Source organism: Muntiacus reevesi, chromosome 2 (genome assembly GCF_963930625.1).
Source record: "Muntiacus reevesi chromosome 2, mMunRee1.1, whole genome shotgun sequence".
NCBI lineage: Eukaryota > Metazoa > Chordata > Mammalia > Artiodactyla > Cervidae > Muntiacus > Muntiacus reevesi.
This window is the reverse complement of record NC_089250.1, coordinates 182,322,235-182,342,921: the sequence shown is the minus strand read 5'-3', so window position 1 is coordinate 182,342,921 and position 20,687 is coordinate 182,322,235. Positions and strand designations below refer to the sequence as shown.

Genomic DNA, 20,687 nt, shown 5'->3' with positions numbered 1-20,687 from the left:
ATGGGAAGGGTGGCAGCTGCCCAGAGAGGCCCCGCCTGGCCCAGAGCCTTGGTGTTGGGGTCGGCCTCTCTGGGCACCACACATACGCCCCAAATCTCCCGGCCCAGGCAGCCTCAGGAAGGGCCCCTGACCGTGGCGCTCCACCTCCGCAGGGCCTGCTCCTCCTGACGCTGCCCTTGCTTTGCCTCCAGAAACCATCCATGTTTGACGTGAGCCGGGAGCTGGGCTCCAGCGTGTCACTGTACAGCCGCAAGGTCCTCATCCAGACCAAGGCCACCAACATCCTGCCCGCATGGCTGCGCTTCGTCCGGGGTTCGTATCTGTGCCCAGCATGTGGCTGAGGCCCCGCAGTCCCGGGAGCAACTCCTCCTGGAAAGGCTCTCCTGTGCTGAGCTCGGCAGGGTCCGTGGGGGAGCCGCATCCTCACAGCCCAGGCCTCCTCTCGAGCTTCCCACCTCCAGACACTGGGTTCAGTTGATTGATCCATGACAGTTTTATGATTTTGAGCAAAAAATCTAGGAGGTGGCTTTCAGAGAGTCCAGCAGGTGCTGAAATTGTAAAAACTGTCTCGGCAAAGGCTTGCTGGCCTTGCCTGCTTTTCTTCCAACCCCGTAACCCAGGTCATGACCTGGACACTGCGTGGGTGAATTCTAGGACGAGGGGTTGGGCAGGGAGGCCCCCAAGCATCCCCTGCTCTCACCCACACATGGCCACGTCTCAGGTGTGGTGGACAGTGAGGACATCCCCCTGAATCTCAGCCGGGAGCTGCTGCAGGAGAGCGCGCTCATCAGGTGAGTCAGCAGACGCGGTGCCGCCTGGGCAGGTCTGCCTCTGCCACCAAAGGTGGGCTCGAAGCTGCCTAGCCTGGAGCGCAGGTGCCCGCGGAGCTGTGGCGGGGGCACGCGCAGGTCGCCTGTGCTCTGCCCCATGGTGCCCTGTGGTTTTCATGGGGGGTTTGGGGACCGACGTGCAGAAGTGCTGCCTCTGCCACGTGTCCCTCCCTCAGCCCCGGCCCCCGGCCCTGGGGCAGCCGCGGCAGGGAGGTTCCAGAGGCTGTCCTGGATGGACGAGGAGGAGGACAGCCCCAGAGCCAGGACATCTGATCTCAGTCCAGAAGCTCACTAATGGTGGAAAGGAAGCAAGGACTGGGCCTGAGACCCACCTGGAGACGTCACTCTTGGAATCCACGTGGGCAGGGGTGGCCATCCTTCTCGTCTCCCATCCTGATGGTGGCCGCAGCTTCGGTCTACGGAGCGTTTATTCTCCCCGAGACTGTCCCAAGCCCTCCTGTGTGCAGCCGGTCTCGTCGGGAGTGGGACCCCCTGGGGCTCCATGTCACAATTGTGGAAACCGAGTCACGGGGGGGGTCACCACCACCAGGGAGGGAGCCTGGATTTGAGCCCCTGTCTTCTGACTGCAGCCACATGCTCTGCCCCCCACAGCCAGAGCTGGGCTGACCGATGCTGGCGAGACCGAGGCTGCAGGCGCGGATGTGTCCAGCCTTTCAGCCACTGTTTGTGGTTTTCCAGGGCTGGGTTGTCATCTTTACCAGCAGAGTCTGCCTTAAGTGAAATTTTTTACAAGAAGCGTGACACAGAATCCATTTTCCCTAAGCCCTGGGAGAGTCAGCTGTGCGCTGAGTGCCCACTGGCCCCGCGTCTCGGGTGCGCGTCTAGAGGACACACTCCCGTCGGGGCGGCGGGGCACACCTGCCACTTTCCAAAGGCCGCCCACACCACACACCCGTCATGTCCTCTGCAGCAAGAGGGTCCCGTCCAGGGTCACACCCGCCTTTAGCTATGGCGTTTCTCTGGTCTGGAGGCTGGCTGAGTTCCAGTCATTCCCTGACTCTCGAGACCTGTGTGCGTCTGAGGTCCCCGTGATCTCCTGGGTGGCCCTGGTGAGGGTCTTGATGCCCTGCTTGCTCGGGTGCAGTTGGAGCACCGTGTGCGTCCTGTCAGGCGGGCTGAGATGGGAGCTGTCCCCTCACTGGTGCTGACACTTGACTAAGGGGGTGTCTGCCAGCCTTCGCAGGTGAAATGCCTTTTTTCCTCTGTAATATGTGGGAGTGGTGTTTTGTAGCTGTGTGTTCATTTCTTACACATCAGTTCAGTTCAGTCACTCAGTCATGTCCAACTCTTTGCGACCCTATGAACCACAGCACGCCAGGCCTCCCGGTCCATCACCAACTCCCGGACTCCACCCAAACCCAGGTCCATCGAGTCGGTGATGCCATCCAACCATCTCATCCTCTGTTGTCCCCTTCTCCTCCCGCCTTCAATCTTTCCCAGCATCAGGGTCTTTTTAAATGAGTCAGCTATTCGCATCAGCTGGCCAAGGTATTGGAGTTTCAGCTTCAACATCAGTCCTTCCAATGAACATTCCAGGACTGATCTCTTTTAGGACGGACTGGTTGGATCTCCTTGCAGTCCAAGGGACTCTCAAGAGTCTTCTCCAACACCACAGTTCAAAAGCATCAATTCTTTGGTGCTCAGCTTTCTTTATAGTCCAACTCTCACATCCATACATGACCACTGGAAAAACCATAGCCTTGACTAGACGGACCTTTGTTGGCAAAGTAATGTTTCTGCTTTTTAATATGCTATCTAGGTTGGTCATAACTTTCTTTCCAAGGAGTAAGCATCTTTTAATTTCATGGTTGCAGTCACCATCTGCAGTGATTTTGGAGCCCAGGAAAATAAAGTCAGCTACTGTTTCCACTATTTCCCCATCTATTTGCCATGAAGTGATGGGACCAGATGCCATGATCTTAGTTTTCTGAATGTTGAGCTTTAAGCCAGCTTTTTCACTCTCCTCTTTCATCAGAGGCTCTTTAGTTCTTCACTTTCTGCCATAAGGGTGGTGTCATCTGCATATCTGAGGTTATTGATATTTCTCCCGGCAATCTTATTCCAGCTTGTGCTTCCTCCAGCCCAGCGTTTCTCATGATGTACTCTGCATATAAGTTAAACAAGCAGGATGACAGTATACAGCCTTGACGTACTCCTTTTCTTATTTGGAACCAGTCTGTTGTTCCATGTCCAGTTCTAACTGTGGCTTCCTAACCTGCATACAGGTTTCTCAAGAGGCAGGTCAGGTTCTCTGGTATGCCCGTTTCTTTCAGAATTTTCCACAGTTTATTGTGATCCACACAGTCAAAGGCTTTGGCATAGTCAATAAAGCAGAAATAGATGTTCTTCTGGAACTCCCTTGCTTTTTCGATGATCCAGCGGATGTTGGCAATTTGATCTCTGGTTCCTCTGCCTTTTCTAAAACCAGCTTAAACATGTGGAAGTTCACGGTTCACATATTGCTGAAGCCTAGCTTGGAGAATTTTGAGCATTACTTTGCTAGCATGTGAGATGTGTGCAATTGAGCAGTAGTTTGAGCATTCTTTGGCATGAATGAAAACTGACCTTTTCCAGTCCTGTGGCCACTGTCGAGTTTTCCAAATTTGCGGGCATATTGAGTGCAGCACTTTCAAAGCATCATCTTTCAGGATTTGAAATAGCTCAACTGGAATTCCATCACCTCCACTAGCTTTGTTTTTAGTGATGCTTCCTAAGGCCCACTTGACTTCGAATTCCAGGATGTCTGGCTCTAGGTGAGTGATCACACCATCATGATTATCTGGGTCGAAAATATCTTTTTTGTACAGTTCTGTGTATTCTGGCCACCTCTTCTTAATATCTTCTGCTTCTGTTAGGTCCCTACCATTTCTGTCCTTTATTGAGCCCATCTTTGCATGAAATGTTCCCTTGGTATCTCTATTTTCTTGAAGAGATCTCTAGTCTTTCCCATTGTATTGTTTTCCTCTACTTCTTTGCATTGATCACTGAGGAAGGCTTTCTTATCTCTCCTTGCTAGTCTTTGGAATTCTGCATTCAAATGGGTATATCTTTCCTTTTCTCCTTTGCGTTTCGCTTCCCTTCTTTTCACAGCTATTTGTAAGGCTTCCTCAGACAGCCATTTTGCTTTTATGCATTTCTTTGTCTTGGGGATGGTCTTGCTCCCTGTCTCCTGTACAGTGTCACGAATCTCCATCCATAGTTCATCAGGCACTCTATCAGATCTAGTCCCTTAAATCTATTTCTCACTTCCACTGTATAGTCATAAGGGATTTGATTTAGGTCATATCTGAATGGTCTGGTGGTTTTCTCCACTTTCTTCAATTTCAGTCTGAATTTGGCAATAAGGAGTTCATGATTTGAGCCACAGTCAGCTCCCATTCTTATTTTTGCTGACTGTAAAGAGCTTCTCCATTTGGCTGCAAAGAATATAATCAATCTGATTTTGGTGTCGACCATCTGGTGATGTCCATGTGTAGAGTCTTCTCTTGTGTTGTTGGAAGAGGGTGTTTGCTATGACCAGTGCATTCTCTTGGCAGAATTCTATTAGCCTTTGCCCTGCTTCATTCTGTACGCCAAGGCCAAATTTGCCTGTTACTCCAGGTGTTTCTTGACTTCCTACTTTTGCATTCCAGTCGCCTATAATGAAAAGGACATCTTTTGGGTGTTAGTTCTAGAAGGTCTTGTAGGTCTTTATAGAACTGTTCAGCTTCTTCAGTGTTACTGGTTGAGGCATAGACTTGGATTACTGTGATATTGAATACACTTATACATACTTTTCTTAATATTTTTACAACTTATTTGCATGATTTGATTTCCGTTTTACTCAGGAGTTATGATCTGGTACTGTCATTGTGTGATGCCTGAACTGTCCCAGGCTTAGCAGGAACTCCTCAGGCTGACTCCTTTGCCCCATCCCCATCGTGCTTTGTCTTCCGCCTTCACATCTGCTCCCAACGGTGCGGAATCTGCCTGGTTATCCCCAAGGTGTTTCTCTCCGGTCTTCTTCCTGAAACAAGCCTGCCCTCCCCCAGCTCCCTAGCTCCCTCACCGGCTCAGGCCCTGATGCCATACTGTGGGCTGCCCGCTGTCCCAGCCTGCACCCTTTTCTGGGGTCCTTGGGCTCTGACACTCCATGCCAGGCTCCCCCGACCCCTGCCCTGCACGGACACCTCTTGGTCCTGTCCAAGCTGCTGTGGCTCCCCCCACCACAGACGCAGGCGCTGCCCTGTCCTGTTCTGCCTTGTGGCTGATGGACCGAGTTATTCAGGATGAGAATAAAGAGGAAAAGCTGAACTGAACGTTAAATGTTACTGTTTCCCTACTCTGAAACAGATGGTAAGTTTACCTTTTTAAAGGAGAGGCAGAATACTTTTAGACATTTCTCGGGTCTTGGTGTGGCGTACGGGTCTTCTGTTGCAGCACGTGGGCTCCGGAGTTGTGGCCCAGGCTCAACTGCTCCATGCCATGTGGGGGCCCAGCTCCCTGACCAGGGACTGCACCTGCGTCCCTGCACTGCCCGGCGGGTCCCCAACCACTGCACCACCAGCGAAGTCCCAAGGCGGAGTATTAAGGAAATAAAAACACCCCCTAATCCCACCAAAAGTTGTTCAAAATTTTATGCCATTATGTAATGTTCGGGTAAATACCCTGGTGCAAAAAATACCAATTTTGTAAAACTGTAGTGCACGTATAGTATGTCCAGGATGAAAAGTGAAAGTGTTAGTGCTCAGTCGTGTCTGTCTCTTTGCAACCCCATGGACTGCAGCCCGCCAGGCTCCTCAGTCCATGGGATTCTTCAGGCAAGAATACTGGAGTGGGTAGCTCTTCCCTTCTCCAGGGGATCTTCCCTACCCAGAGATCAAACCCAGGTCTTTGCACTGCAGGCAGATTCTTTTACCATCTGAGCCACCAGGGAAGCCTCTATCCAGTATAAACCAAAATTAAAGTATACAAGCATGGATCATAATTATGAAAAATATAATGTACAACAAGTAGTTTTTGCATACTTAGTATATATGTGTACTCTAATTTATCCATACTGGGATTTTTCTGGTTTTTCTTTCAACTCAGGCACTTTTTTCATGTCATTAAGAATCATGTTAGAGGGTGTAATTTTTAATGGCGTGTAGTTTTCCATCATTCATTTCAACCTGTTCTCTCCTGTTGAACACTGAAGCTTGTTCATAATTGTGTTTTATGTGTTATGATGAAAATCCTGGTCCATAAATCTTTACCAGGAGAGCCACAAGGGAAGCCCTAGGGGCTCCTGCCTCTAGGGGGCGCCTGTCTCCTTAACTGGAGTTGACCACAGGTCACCCTTCCTTTCTGGTATGTTGTCTTCACTCCTCTGATTATTAGGTGGCTAATGTCCTTCTGTTTGATGGTATTCTGTGAAAGTTGCTTTCTTGTAGTAAATGCTTTTCTGTTCTGTAGAAAACTCCAGGGCGTTCTGCAGCAGAGGCTGATAAAATTCTTCATTGACCAGAGTAAAAAAGATGCTGAGAAATATGCCAAGTTTTTTGAAGATTACGGCTTGTTCGTGAGGGAGGGAATTGTGACCACAGCTGAGCAGGAGGTCAAGGTAGGGTCTGGGCTTGGGCCTTCCTCTGGGCGGCCTCAGACCATGGACACTGCTGAAGAGCAGACACCTGAGCTTACTGGGACGTGAGGATGGCCAGCCGCGCTCCCAGGGGTCAGGCCTCTGGACGCCACAAGTGGTCCCTGCAGGCCCGGCTCCTCCAGGGCCCCTGCCTATGGCCAGAGGGGTGTAGATGTGTGCCGTCTCCTCCCACAAGGGCCCGGAGGACTTGAGGTCACAGAAGCAGGGACAGGCGAGGTGCCTGGTTCGCAGGTGGGGAGGGCAGCTCATCATGTGATGGGCAGAAGTCCTCTAACACTGGGGCCGGGGGTCAGATAACTGCATAATTACTTAAAAACAGTAAGACTGTTCCATAAACATTTTGGGGCCACTTTTAAGTTGTAATACAAAGGAAGGAGGGTGACTGACCGCCTGGGGTCTCAGGGGTGCTTCTGCAGGCCGGGGAGGGTGGGACTGGGGCCGAGCGCCCAGGCTGCCAACCTGCACATCCCCCCCAGCCCTTCTTACCCCGGTTGTCCAACAGCTCAGGCACCGCCTCCTTGGGCCCCATGTGCGCCCTCTGTGTCCATGGGAGCGGCACCCAGGTGGGGCCAGAGGCTTGTCTGAGCCCTTTATTGTGTCTCGTGTTTGTCAGGATCCGTCACGAGCACCAGAGCATGAACTGAGCCTCTGCACCTAGAGCCTGGCTTGCCGGCTAGGCCCCCAGATCCCTGTCTGCTCCCGTTGCATCCCTACCACGTCACCCTCGTCAAGACTGTGCCCTTTGGGCACCATGGTTTGTCAGATGAGGCGGTGGTGTAGACGCGGCAGTTTATCATCAGGGCACGACCAGGCCCTAGCCTGTTGCTGCTCTTCCGTCCTCATTGATGACACCAACCGCAGTCACATACACGTCTCAGCCAAGCAGAGACAGACACACTGCTCCTTCCAGGGTCTGTTCTCCGAGTCACACGCCCACTTTGGTTAGCACACCCTGCTGTGAGGAGGGCTAGGGAGCGTGGACTTCACACCCATGTGCCCTGCTCCATGAGAGACAGGGTCTGTGACTCGGGACAGAGGAAGGCTGCTGGGTCTAAGAGTGGCTCTGTCACGGACAGGGCCTGGCCACTCCTGCGACCATGCACGCGGCTTACCCGGACGGGCCTGCTCAGCGAGGCCATGGGCCAGCTGGAATGGCAGGTGGTGCCCAGGGGCCTGCACTGGAGTCCCCAGGTCCCCCAGACCCCAAGTCAGCCCTGTGTGCCACCCCCAGGCCAGGCACCTGCAGCAACTGCCTTGGCTGCAGACGCGGTGGGTCACCAGGCCAGCCAGAGCCATTCTCCCTTACCGGAGGCCCCTGAGGTCCGTGCCCCTCAGTCGGGAGGCTTCCAGATCCAGGACCTGGAACTGCGGTGACCTGGCCTCTGCCACCTGCAGGAGGACATCGCAAAGCTGCTGCGGTACGAGTCGTCAGCACTGCCCACTGGGCAGCTGACCAGCCTCCCGGACTATGCCAGCCGCATGCAGGCCGGCACCCGCAACATCTACTACCTGTGCGCCCCCAGCCGGCACCTGGCGGAGCACTCGCCCTACTACGAGGCCATGAAGCGGAAAAACACGGAGGTGGGTGAGCCGGGCCCCCCGCACCTCTTCTCCTCTCTGGCCAGGTCAGAGGGCAGGGGGCCTGGGCCCTGAAGGAAGGGCATGCTCACTGGGAACTGACTGCCTGTGCCGGAGACCTGGAGAGCCGGGTGGAGGGCCGCCCGCGGGCAGAGGTGGGCCTGGGCCACCCTCGATCCCCTCTCTAGGAAGTGACACGAGGGTCTCTCTACAACCATCTTCCACGTTCCTGCTCGCTGAGGGCTGTCTCTAAACCACTCCTTCCAGGAGGCCCAGGAGCCCCGCTCCATCGCGGGCGGAGGCTTGCCCACCTGACGACACCCTCTTGGCCCGCACAGGTTCTCTTCTGCTACGAGCAGTTTGATGAGCTGACTTTGCTCCACCTGCGTGAGTTTGACAAGAAGAAGCTGATCTCTGTGGAGACAGACATTGTGGTCGACCACTACAAGGAGGAGAAGTTTGAGGACAGTGCCCCAGGTCAGCTCGCTTCCCTGCCCTCCGGGTTCAGATGTGGCTGGTGGCCTGGGGGTGGGTGAGGCCGAGCGGGCCCAGGGAGCTGGCACTGTTGGCCTCACGGCCTCTTCTGTCCTGCAATGGTGGGTGTGTGTGTGGGGTTTTCTTTTCAACGTGTCTTCATAAGACTGATCAAGCTATCTAAGAGAATCAGAAGTTTTAAGGCCCTAATAAAATATCTGCATATGGGTCTCAGGTACCCAAAAAGCATCCTTCCTGAGGTATGAACTTATCAGCTGTATTTTATTTTTTAATATTTATTGGGTGCACCAGGGCTTAGTTGTGGCACTCAGGACCTTCAGTCTTTATGGCAGCATGCAGGGAACTTCTAGTTGTGCCATATGGGATCTGGTTCCCTGACCAGAGATTGAACCCAGGTCCCCTGCATTGGGAGCGCAGAGTCTTAGCCACTGGACCATCAGCGAGCTCCCTCATCCGCTTGCTTTTAGATGCAGAGCGTTTTGATGGCTTCTGTGGTTGTGCCGGTCGGTGGCTGGCAGAGTGGAGGGAGCCCACGGGGAGAGTTATGCAGACAGCCCAAGCTCACCCTTGCACTTGCCTGTAGCTGGAGACCGCCTGTCAGAGAAGGAGACAGAGGACCTGATCGCCTGGATAAGAAATGCGCTGGGGTCCCGCGTCACCGACGTGAAGGTGAGGCTCTCCGAGACGGGCCAACGGCCAGCCGCCGTGACCCTCTGTGACCACACAGCTGGCCAGCCTGCCGTCTCTGGGCTGCTGGCCTGGCGGGTGCTCTCCCAGCAGTGGTTGGAGCCGTGGTGTGAGGTGGAGACCAGGCATGTCACTGCCCCCCTGCACTCGTGTGCCCTCTGTCATGTGTAGTCACATGTACTGGCCTGTAGTCACAGTGCTACAGTGCTACACTCCTACCAGGGGTGCTGCTGACGCAAGACGAGCAAGCTCGGCTTTGCCTCCACTTTGTAAAGCAGGGGGAACCAAGAGTGAAGGTGAGCAGTTGAGGGCCTGGTGGGCAGAGAAGAGGGCTCCCCAGTTGGTCTGCCTGGTCCAGGTCTAAAAGGGCTGCAGTAGCTGAGGATACAAGAGCATACCATCCTGCTTGGGTTCTGCTTTAATGAGCTAGGAACCCACCAGTCCAGCTCAAAGTTGCAAGAGAGAGAAAAGTCACCAGAGAACAGGTGTCACTGGCGCGGCTGCAAGGGGGGGCAGGTGTCCGAATGGCCGAGAGCAGAGGGCAGACCCAGGGCCCTGTGGGAGGCGGAAGGGGGTCTCTGGGCCGCGTGGGCCGCCGGGCAGGGAGCAAGGCGGCTTCCGTAGCACACGTGTCGTGTCCGTGCTCTACGGCAGCGGCTCACTTGAGGTGGCCTGGGAGGGAAGCAGAATTCTTGTCCATTTCCTCTGAAGGAACAGGCAGTGCTTCCCCAGGTCAGCAGGCTGTGGGCCCAGCAGGCCCAGGAGTCCCTGGCGTAAGTCAAGAGGCCTGTAGCCTGCAGGGCTGCAGGGGAGAAGGTGTATTTGATGAAATAAAGGCCAGAGGGAGCCGCAGGGAGGGGCCGGTGAGAGCACTGTCTCTTGGACAGACAGAATTAAGGGAGAGAGGCGGGGCCTGGAGACACAGGGTCGCTGTAGGACTTGGCAGTGGCCCCTGTGAAGCAGAGACATACAGGTAACACCAGGCAGGATGGACCCTGGAGGCTAATTGATAGGTTAGAATTAGGCGGCTTTGGGGTGGTCAGGCCTCCTCTCCTTAGGGGGTGATGGGGAGACAGGAAGGTGCACTACTGTCCTGTCTTGTCACCTGGCGAAGCCTCGTATCTGTCAAGACCCTGCCAGGGCTCCCCTCACCTCTGGCCGTGCCTGCAGGTGACTCTCCGGCTGGACACCCACCCTGCTATGATCACGGTGCTGGAGATGGGGGCCGCCCGGCACTTCCTGCGCATGCGCCAGCTGGCCAAGACCCAGGAGGAGCGCGCACAGCTGCTGCAGCCCACACTAGAGATCAACCCCAGGTGAGGCTGCTGGGGCCCATGTCCCTCGATGCCCAGGGGGCACGCGTGCTCGGGTTTCTGACCCCCAGGTATTCTTTTGAGCTGTATGAGTCCATGTTCTTTCACTTGTAACACATAGAGAAGTACGTGAAGCTAATGGATAGTTTGGTTAATATTTATAAACATTCACGTTTAAGAAAATTGGCCCAGAAACTCCTGTTTTCCTCCCACTTGAACTGTCCTGCCCCCCAGGGGCAGCCACAGTCCTGACTCCAGGCACTTGTGCATCGAGACACACAGCTCAGTTCTGTTTCTGAGCAGCATGTGAAGGGACCCCTGTGCAGCCGCACTTTGCTCAGTCATCCTGTGAGCCCGACTGGGGTGACTGTGGTTTGTGTTCACAGCTGAGTCACAGGTATGAGTCTGCTCGGCACAGTAACTGTTCTGACAGACGCTGGGGTAGTTTCTGTTCAGAGGCTGTTGGGAGCAGGCTGCTCTGAACGCCTGTCCTCCACCTGGGGTGTGGGTGAGTCTCCGGGGCACGTGTCCAGGCGCGGAAGGGCTGTGTCCTCAGCTGGGCTGGGCCAGGCCCAGGGCTTCCGGAGGGCAAAGTGTCAGAACCCGGTCCTACGAGTGAGCCTTGGGCTTGGCTTTCTCTCAACGCCTTCTTTGTATATTTCATCAGCTGCAAATATCTTACTTACTTTTCTGAAGATATTTTCTGTCTGAAGATATCTTCTGAAGAGAAATTCTTTATGTAATTAATTTTAATGTAATCAAATGTATGCATGTCTGAGGCTTTCTGGGGTCTTACGAAATCTCTATTTCAGACATGTTTCTTCCCCTATATGCCTTTCGTCTTCATGGAGCCTGTCTGGGATCCATGTGGGGGTTGGGCAGGGATACAATTCGGCTTCATGGAAACACCTGTTGCCTGGACTGTTAACTGCTTAATCTCTCCACTCCTGCTGATCTGTGCTGCCTTCTCAGCTGAGTATTTTTTTTCTTTAGCATTCTTTTACATGTCTTTTTTTATTTGGTATTTTGAAATTTCATTTTCTAACTGTTGCTGTTGTACATGGAGGCATTTTTTGATTCGAAAAGAGCAGTAATTTTTTAAATGAAGTACCTAAGTTACCAAAAATGTTAGAAAAAGTCCATAGTTTCCCACCACCAGTCACTGTACCCTATTTGGTATAGTTCTTTTGGACTTTAAGCTGCTTTGTTTTTTAATATAATATGTGTCTAATTTTTTAGTTTACCACCTTAGCATATTTTTCCTCCTTTTTAAGCGTTAATTTCCTTAAAACTCTTTGCGAGTAGGGAAGGGTGCCTTTTCCAGCTTCTGAGCCAAATTACTAGCCACATGATTACTAAGTAGGAGATCTGAATTGGCTCATGGCTGGCCACGCAGAGTGTCAAGGGCCTCTCCACAGTCACCCCGGTTGGCAGGTAGGCATAAGCGATACAGGCCTGTGTAATGGGTGCGTGGCTCCCAGTGCTGTGTCCAGCAGAGATGGGCACTGACTGGACACCCACTGGCTTTAACTAGTTCTGGCACAAATGTAGTTTTATAAGATAGCTGTGCAGAGGGCTCATTTTCTATTGCCAAAAGACTAACTCATTTGCTCTAGAATTTGTTTATATGTTGAGTCTTTAGTATTCTCAACCATATGGAGCTTGTGGTGGGACACCTCCAGTATGGGGTCCTCACCGTGTAGATGTTTGCTGCTGTGAACAGCACTGGGCGGGAGGGACGGGGCGCCACAGACACTGCCCCTGCCCTCGGCTCCTCCCCCAATGCCTTCAGTTTTATCAAACACCTTCATTTCTGCCATTCAAAAATGAAAATTACACCTTATAATTTTGATGTTTCCCATTTTTCCTCTGCAGAAAAAGTTTCAGTTCTTATGTAGTTAAGAGTCTTTTCTTTCTGACTTCTATGTTTGTATTTAGTCTGAAAAGGCTTGCTTTCCCTTTTGAAGACTATAAACACTTCTTTGCTGTTTTCTAGTATTATACTTTGCTTTTTTTTTATATACTTTGCTTTTAGTTTTTACATTTAATCCTTGATCGCTCTGGAAATTATTTTGGTTCTTGGTTCAAGGAATCACATAGGAAGAAATTTACTTCTTGGGTGCTGCCCAGTTATCCTGTCTTATCACGTACTAATAAAATTGCTGTATGAATTTGACCATTTTTACACTGTCCACTTTGTACTATTACCATTCCATTTTCCAGAACTAAACTACTTGATTATTTGTGCTTTATGTTTTAACTGGGACTCTCCCCTCCAATTTCTCCTGATCTTCCATGTTTACTTTTCTTTATGAATTTGGTAGATTTTTTTTTAAGGAATAAGGATATAATAATAAGAATATAATTTAAGGAAAGTTTCACTTCTGTCTGTGGTCCACTTATCCAAGAATGTCTTTTTGTATGTTAAATTTGACTTTCTTTACCTTAGTTTATAGTTTATATATTAATACCAAAACTTTTGCCAGGTTTTCTGGGTATGATCAGTTGAAGTTTTCGTGTTTCTTTTTTAACACTGCACTCTTCTTCATCACCCTTTTTGTTGTTGTCGCATGTTCTAGTAACCCCAGCATTTCAGAAAAGTCACCCCAATTACCGGCTCTGAGCTAGCGTGTGGTTTCCGTGTTGCAGGCACGTTCTCATCAAGAAGCTCAGTCAGCTGAGAGACAGTGAGCCTGACCTGGCTCAGCTGCTGGCGGATCAGGTGAGGCTGCTGGAGTGGGCCAAGAGCAGACTGAGGCTTTGAGGTTTCCTCTAAAACCCGGTTTTAAACAGAACAACTCTCTTTCCTTCTTCTCTTTGCATTTGAGGTCCCTGGGTTGGACCCAGGCCTCCTTCCCCCTCCCACTGACAAGATGCTGTCCTGCTTTTCAGATCTATGAGAACGCCATGATCACAGCGGGACTTGTCGACGACCCTCGACCCATGGTTGGACGCCTGAACCACCTGCTTGTCAAAGCCCTGGAGCGACACTGATGGCTGCGGAGGCGGGGACAGATGCAACCATGGGCAAGGCACCTGCAGCCAGTCACTAGGGAGTAGGCACACACACACAGGAACGACTGGCGCAAATGACAACACCCCCTTTTGAGCTTTATTTAAATTAAAAGGCATTTCTTAGTTTTAGACTTTCTTTCCCGACTGAGAAGATGGGGTGCTCTGGTGACAGAACCGCCACACTTATAATGGAAGGGGGTCAGGTGCCCTCCTCAAATTCCAGCTGCTGTGGGGTGGTTGGGGGTTCACGGGGGAGGGAAGGCACTGGGTTCCTTAAGCTCCACCCTCTGCTCTTAACTATGACAACGAGTCAGCTGTCTTCAGCTCCTGGCGTGAGGCAGAGGTCGTAGACCCCAGGATGGACTTATGTCAGTGTCACCTCCACCGGGTAATGGTCACTGATGGCCAGGGCCTGTGGGAAGACGGCAGTGAGCACAGGGACCCCAGACACCTAGTCGTCTATGGTTGTGTGCCTGAGGTGGTTTTCTCAAATAAACGAAAAAAAAGCAGGATGTCCAGGACAGACACTTACCATCTCGTTGCTCAGTCCATATGCAGCTTGGAAATCAAAGGGAGCAGCCGAGCCAGAAACCACAGAACTCTGGAGCAGAGACCCTGCGACCACGATCCTACAGCAGCAGACATAAGAGAAAGTCCCCTTGAGCCCAGGGTGTGACACTCTGCACTTGCACCTTGGGTCCTGGCCTGTCCCCCCAGCTCCTCTGGGTCTGCTGAATGTCACACAACCCCAACCGCGCTTCAATGCCACCATGGAGTCGGTCGGGTCCCAGCTCAATGTTGCCCCAAACTGCGCACCACTGACCAACCTCCGTATCTGCCAGGGTCGTGTGCTCCCTAAATGTGCTCCAACCCAAAACTAAGAAATGCCTTTCGTAAGTCAGGAGGGTGAGTGTCCGGTCTTGGGAAGCACTTCTGAAGCTAGTGGCAGCGGCACCCTGCTCACCGGTCATAGGCGCAATTCGTGGACGTAGCCGTGGTGTCAGCACTGTCAGGAATCAGCCACTGGAAGGTAGAACTCGTGCGCAGGCGGATGGATGACCACTGCGAGGAGGTCACGTAGCTGCAGTCAGCGTTGAAATCGCCCATCAACATGATGTCCTGCCAGGGGACAGCCACAGGTTGGCCCAAGGCATGATGGGGGCCCCCACAGCCCAAGGCGGGGATGGGGGGTGGGGGGCTCACGTTCAAGTCCCACTTCTGCCGGACATCCAGGTAGACGTCGTAGAGGGAGTTAATCTCAGCCACCGCGTCCGATGGGGCCGAGTGCAGGGGAACAATGGCAAACTCCTTGACCTCTGTGGAGACAGCAGAGCGGGTGTTGGCTGGGGTGGAGGACAACTGAGACACCCCCCGAGGGTGGACGTCTTCCTGAGTAACTTCAGTGTGAGACCAAAGGGGCTGTGGGGTGCAGCACAACACAGGCGCACTCACTGGTGGAGGGGGATGAGAACTTGACCACAGCAGGCTCCCGGCTGAAGCTGTCGTTCCCGCAGGACTCGCAGCCATCATCGTACTGGTAGGTGTCCAGCACAGACACCTTGTTGGGTCTGCAGAAGGCCAGGCCGGAGGGTGGTCAGCCTGGGCTCAGGCACCACGCAGACCCATTGGCACAGAGCTCCCGCCAAGGCCTCCTGCCTCTGCATGGGCTGTGAGCCTCTGGGGGCCCCCGTTCTTGCCCCCAAACCTGAGGGGAGGGGCACACGGACTCTAGGCCACACTGCAGCCTCCCGTGTGCCCGTGAGGTGGAGGCCTGCAGCGTTACCTGAACACAAAGAGGTAGCGCTCCTTGTAGCTGTTGCGGCCCAGCGGCTCACTGACCACGTAGTGGTAGTTGTTTGGGTCATCCCTGAATCGAGGAGACAAACGTCCCAGTCAGGAATTGGTGGTGGGGCGAGTCCCAGGGTACCCCACACCTGTGTCCCTGCAGTTGGGCTGACCTGGCACCATGCCTGGGAAAAGACCATCGTCATCGTCCCTCCCCACCCCCCAGGCCTCCTGGGACCCCACTTCACCCACTGGTTGAGATGGTCCAGCAGCTTCCCCACGGCCACCAGGTGGCTGTCTCTGACCTCCTGGATGAGGACGATGTCATAACGATTCACGATCTGGGGACAGGGCCACAGTGCTGCTGAGCAGGCAGGCGGAGACCTCGGCGTCCGAACTGGCTGAGCTGCTGCCCCCGCCCCGGACACTCCCTGTCACAGCCTGGCCTGGGACGCTAACACTAGCCATGGACGCCACGGCAGTAACGAGGGCCTGTCCCCCTGACTGACAGGTGGGCTGAGACCTTGACGCCCCCCATCACCACCACTGCCAGTCACCCCCAGGACTGACCACTGGCCCAGGATTCCCAGGGCCTGTTAGACAGCCCACCTCCAGCTTCCCCACCCTGAGGGCCCTGGGGACAGAGCTGGACTCACCCGCACAATGTAGCTGGAGAGTGTAGCGTTGGACATCTTGGTCTCCCCAAAGGTGCGGATGTTGAAGGCTGCTATCTTCAGGGATAGGCCCAGCTGCAGCAGGCCCGCCAGGGCGAGCAGCAGCCCGGTCAGCCTGGTGCCCCTCATCCTGGAGCAGAAGGGAGAGCCACGTGTGGACTGGGGGGCAGACTGGGCCCCCTTTCCTCCCTGAGCCCAGCTGGACAAACAGCCAGGGCGAGAGCCAGGTGCCAAGGACCACGTAATGGGCCCTAGATCTCCTCACCCCTCACCCGCCAGCAGATGAGCTCTGCGAGGGTCGCCAGCCCAGGAAGCCTCTGGCAGTGTAGTGCCAGCTCACTGCGCTTCATGCTCCAGATACCCCCTCCGCAGGACTGGCCAGGGTTCTCACGGTCGGGCGTCCACCTCCTATGAGCCACAAGTCACCCAGCCTTTGGGGCACCGGGCACACTCACCTGAAACCTTTCATAAAGAATTCTGCCAAGAATTGGTATTCTTCAGTACTAGTTCTCTCCTTTGGCTGCTTAAAAAATACTCACGAAGTGCTAAGAAACGCAAGCAGGAGCTGCCGCAGCTCCACACAGGAATGTCTGTCCCCCTTGGGGTTTTAAAGGTTCAGGCAGCTGTGCCCTTTCCCAGGGCATCACCTGGAGGACGTGGAACAATAGCCCTGCTGTGTGCCTTTCTCAGCGGGTGGGTGACTGCCATGTGTTTATTTTGAGAGGCACAGGTAGGTCCCTTGCGTCTGTAAAAACCACCTGATGATATTTGCACTTGATTTTAAAGTCATTCCATATAGCCAAAGGCTCTCTGGCTTTTGCACATGTTGCTCTCCCAGGGATGGGGAGCAGGTGACCTGCAGGGCAGGGCGCCAGCAACACTCCAGCTGCAGGATCTGAGGTGACCTTGGCACCAGCACAAAACCCAACTGTCCCTGTTGCGAATGGAGCCCATGGTGGTGGCTCTGTTCCAGAAACCCCTCTCCCCCCAACTCCAGCCCCGCTTCCTGACCTTTCCCTGTGGGGGTTTCAGGGCAGTGGGCACCAGGAAGGGGCAGAGGCTGCAGAGCCCACCTTAACTGCTAGCAACGGAGAGCCTGTGTGTGCAGGTGACAGGAGTAGGTCACAAGAACACGGTCAGGCAGCAGATCAGGGTCTGCCAGGCCTTGGTCCAGTCATTTCTTCTTGGAATCCTTTGCCTTCCCATTTGTATTCACTTCCTGTGGCTGCTGCAACAAGTCACCACAAACTTCATGGCTTAAAACTATAGAAACTTATTCTCTAGTAATTTTAGAAGCCAGAGATCCAAATCACTGCACTGAGCTGAAATCAAAGAGTCACAGGCTGCACACCCTCCGGAGGTTCTGGGAGGCCCTTCCGCCCCCTTCAGCTTCCGGAGGCTCCTGGTGTCCTTGGCTGTGGCTGCGTCACTTCGTTGCCTCTGTGTTGATTCTTTCACCCTCAGAGAAGGAGGTGAGTGAGTGTAGGGTCCTCCCAGATAACCTGGGACCATCTCCGTATCGTGAGATCCTTTTTTGCCATTTTGATGTTTCCAGGGATTAGGACATGGAAATATCGGAGGGAGGGTGGCATCATTCAGCCCATCACCCCATCAATGGGGGCTATGCCCTGTTAGGGAGAGACGGTGGTCTCCAACGACAGCCCTGCAAGTAGGAAGCCTGGGTCCCTCCCTGGAATGGAAGGGCCTTGCAGTGGCGGGCATGTGGGATGTGTGTGCAGGGCTATGGGGACTGGGCTTCAGGGAGCAGGAGAAGCCTGAGAAGAGCAGTCTTCAAGGACCAAGGTCAAAATCACAGAAGTGTCATGGGTGTGGTGAACTGGTCATGGAGGAGGAGGACACAGGATTAAAAACAACTCAAAGTAAACCAAGACCAGAACCCCCTGAAGTAATGAGAACATGCTGACGGACAGCTCTGGCGGTCAGCAGGAATGCTAGTCAGCTCCTCGAAACGGCACCTACAATGCAGGGTCACATGGCCTTTCCCTCAGGCTGCCAGGAGCCCCTCTGCAGCCTTTTGCAAAGGTCTGATTGCTGACTCTCCGGTTTAAAATCTCCAAGACTGCAAGAGGATCAAAATGAAGATTCTAACCACTAACCAAGACCATCAATGCAACCAGAATGGGTGCCTTGAACTCTCTTCCATGGATTTCGCCTGGACACACAGGTGCAGATCTTTGAGAGGAGCATGAAAATAAACCAGTAGGCGGCATAGCCGTGGCTCACACAGAGGGTACCTGGACCCCGCTCCCCAGTTTTCAGGGACATAGGCACCCGTTGGCACCCCTGTTCCCCCATCAACCAAACACTGCCCCTTATGTGCCAAGGAGCTGCCCTCCCTCACCAACCTGCCAGAAAAAAGGTCCCAACTATGGCCTCACTTGCACCAAGTGCCCAACTCCACGGCCACACCAGCAGCCCTAAGTTAGGCCCACAGAGAGGCAGGCAGCACAGCCCGGGAAGAGCCCAGCCAAGAGTCAGGGGGGTGGGGCCCAGTCCAGGCTCACCCACTGCACCTTCGACCACTTTGAACCTCAATATCTTCAACTCTAAATAAAGTCTGTATTAAGGATCAACAAATAGAGCAAAAAGATCATCTCACATTTTAAAACTTCATCCTATCCTAGACCATCACTTCCCTGGTGGTCTAGTAGCTAAGACTCCACACGCCCCATGTAGAGGGTCCAGGTTTGATCCCTAGTCAGGGAACAAGATCCCACATGCCGAAACTAAAAGATCCTGCATGCTAACTAAGATCCAGTGCAGTCAAAAAAAAAAAAAAAAAGACCCAGTGAGTGCCCCCAAGAACTTGGGGTGGAGGGGCGCTACCTGCACACCAACATGTGGCCCAGGAGACAGAAGGCCCACAGACCCAGGGGAAAAGAAGGGCGCAGAGCAGCAGTGCCCGGAGGCGCCCACAGCGGAGCTGCAGGCACAGCAGGATGCTTTTTACTTTTGGGGAAAACGGTGATACTAAACATCTCAACACTCCAGCGTTTCAACATGACATCTTGCTACATTGCTTTGTGTGATTTCATGTCTGCAAAGCTAGGTTTCTGGCAGTTACTGAAAAGGAAATTACTGTGTAAGTCGATATGGAAAAGACAACAAAGGTGACCAAGTCCAGTCTGACTCCAAAATTCAAGAAGAGCCTGACAGGCAAACGTTCCACTCCTAAGTAATTACGGTTACTTAAAAATGCAATGAAAAAAATTTTATGTTTATGTTATTTTCCAAATGTCTATTATAAGTTGTTAGGATATAAATACTGTACTTAAACTGTTTGGACTTAACTATTTAAAAATGAAACTGTTACTTCTTTGGCCTGTGGGTCTCTTGGACCTCTAGGTCTAACACACACAATGGGGATGCCCCCTCCCACAATGGCCCTCACCTGCTCAGACGCCTCAGGCTCACCGGGGTCCCTGCTTTCCCTCGGCTCCACCCGCTCTGGTTCACCCATGCCTGCCCTTCCCCAAACACAAGTAAACCTGCCCACTGGTCTCCCCACTCCCAGAAACTCTCCCCACAGTTCAGTCTCCACACAGCACCCACACATCTTGTGAATCAGATCACCCTACTCCTCTTAGAATCTGCCATGGGTTCCTCCTGTCCTTAAGGGGAAAGCAGGCACCCACCAGGGGCTGGGCGATGCGAGCTCAGGGCCCCGCTCTGCCCCCAGGGCCGCCCAGGTTCCGCTCACGCGCCTCCTCAGGGAGGTCGCCCTCCCCGACCTGACCCTGCCACTAGCATGGTCCCAGTGTCCCTCTCCGTGACCCTTATCACTGGTTTTCTTTGTTTTAGTGTGTTTGCTCTTACCTGCTTAGTGTGTTGAGTGTGTTTAGTGTGTTTGCTCACTGAAGGTCAGCCTCTGCACTATTAATAGAACACAAGCTGCACAGGAGCAGGGACCTCGTCCGTCTCATCCCTGAAAGATGCCTGAAGGGCAGAGGTCCTGTGCTCACCTGCCCCGTCACCTCCTGCCCCCCACCTCCCACACGAGAGGACGTCCGCTCCTCACGGACCCCCCAGAGAACCCGGCAAGGCCGCCTGTCCTGAAGCACAGGGGACACTGCAGGGCATCCAGGCGGCTCCTGGACGCTTGTCATGAACTGATCAGAAGCTCCAGGAGCCAGCGGCTGCTGAGCCCACCCTCAGCCAGACCTGACCTGGATTCCTTCTCTCCCCTCAAGAGGGGTGTTCACTGGCCCCAAGACAGAGCATTCTGGAGGACAAAAGGGCTTCCGTCCTTTACTCGAGATGGTCAGTGTCTCTGCTGGGACACCGCTCTAATCGGTGTCCGACAGACAGTGTGGGTTAGCAGTCATCACTCAGCTCAGCCACTGGCCTTGGCCCATGACCCCACCTTAGCTCACCATCCCTCATGAATTTATTTCTGTTCATTATGAGGAAACCATTAACCCAGGATGGAAAGGTTCTCAGAATGGCATGTGTATGAGCTGCTATAACCCACAACAGCCTCAGAGTCACGCTCAGCACAGCCCTGACCCTGCCGCCTCACCAGCCACGCCAGTGCCCGCTGCGCCACTGCCACAGGCCACACCTGGGCCCTGGGGCCCACCGGCCTGAGTGCCAGCGTGCTCGCCTTCTGCACGTCACAGACAAGCCTCCCCTGGCTCCTCATCCCACC

General features: G+C 53.5%; 2 protein-coding genes across 10 annotated transcripts in view; one reads left to right on the top strand and one right to left on the bottom strand.

Annotated features, from left to right (window-relative positions):
- TRAP1 (TNF receptor associated protein 1) overlaps positions 1–13,688 on the top strand; it is a 50,625-nt gene extending 36,937 nt beyond the window's left edge. The window contains exons 10-18 of the mRNA XM_065924205.1: positions 192–312; positions 722–791; positions 6,285–6,432; positions 7,867–8,052; positions 8,388–8,526; positions 9,128–9,213; positions 10,402–10,547; positions 13,194–13,266; positions 13,437–13,688. Of these exons, the coding sequence (XP_065780277.1) occupies positions 192–312; positions 722–791; positions 6,285–6,432; positions 7,867–8,052; positions 8,388–8,526; positions 9,128–9,213; positions 10,402–10,547; positions 13,194–13,266; positions 13,437–13,538 (1,071 nt within the window). The 3' untranslated portion in view covers positions 13,539–13,688. The remainder of the gene's footprint in view (positions 1–191; positions 313–721; positions 792–6,284; positions 6,433–7,866; positions 8,053–8,387; positions 8,527–9,127; positions 9,214–10,401; positions 10,548–13,193; positions 13,267–13,436) is intronic.
- DNASE1 (deoxyribonuclease 1) overlaps positions 13,635–20,687 on the bottom strand; it is a 28,115-nt gene continuing 21,062 nt past the window's right edge. For 4 of the 9 annotated variants that reach the window (XM_065924207.1, XM_065924212.1, XM_065924209.1 and 1 more), the window contains 8 exons: positions 16,001–16,148; positions 15,597–15,685; positions 15,343–15,426; positions 15,012–15,127; positions 14,763–14,875; positions 14,524–14,678; positions 14,092–14,188; positions 13,635–13,971 (listed from right to left, as the gene is read on the bottom strand). In XM_065924207.1, coding sequence (XP_065780279.1) covers positions 13,924–13,971; positions 14,092–14,188; positions 14,524–14,678; positions 14,763–14,875; positions 15,012–15,127; positions 15,343–15,426; positions 15,597–15,685; positions 16,001–16,148 — 850 coding nt within the window. In that variant the 3' untranslated portion in view covers positions 13,635–13,923. Of the gene's footprint in view, positions 13,972–14,091; positions 14,189–14,523; positions 14,679–14,762; positions 14,876–15,011; positions 15,128–15,342; positions 15,427–15,592; positions 15,686–16,000; positions 16,149–16,473; positions 17,015–17,091; positions 17,247–20,687 lie in introns of those variants that run through there. The other 5 variants (XM_065924210.1, XM_065924213.1, XM_065924211.1 and 2 more) reach the window with 5 other exon arrangements.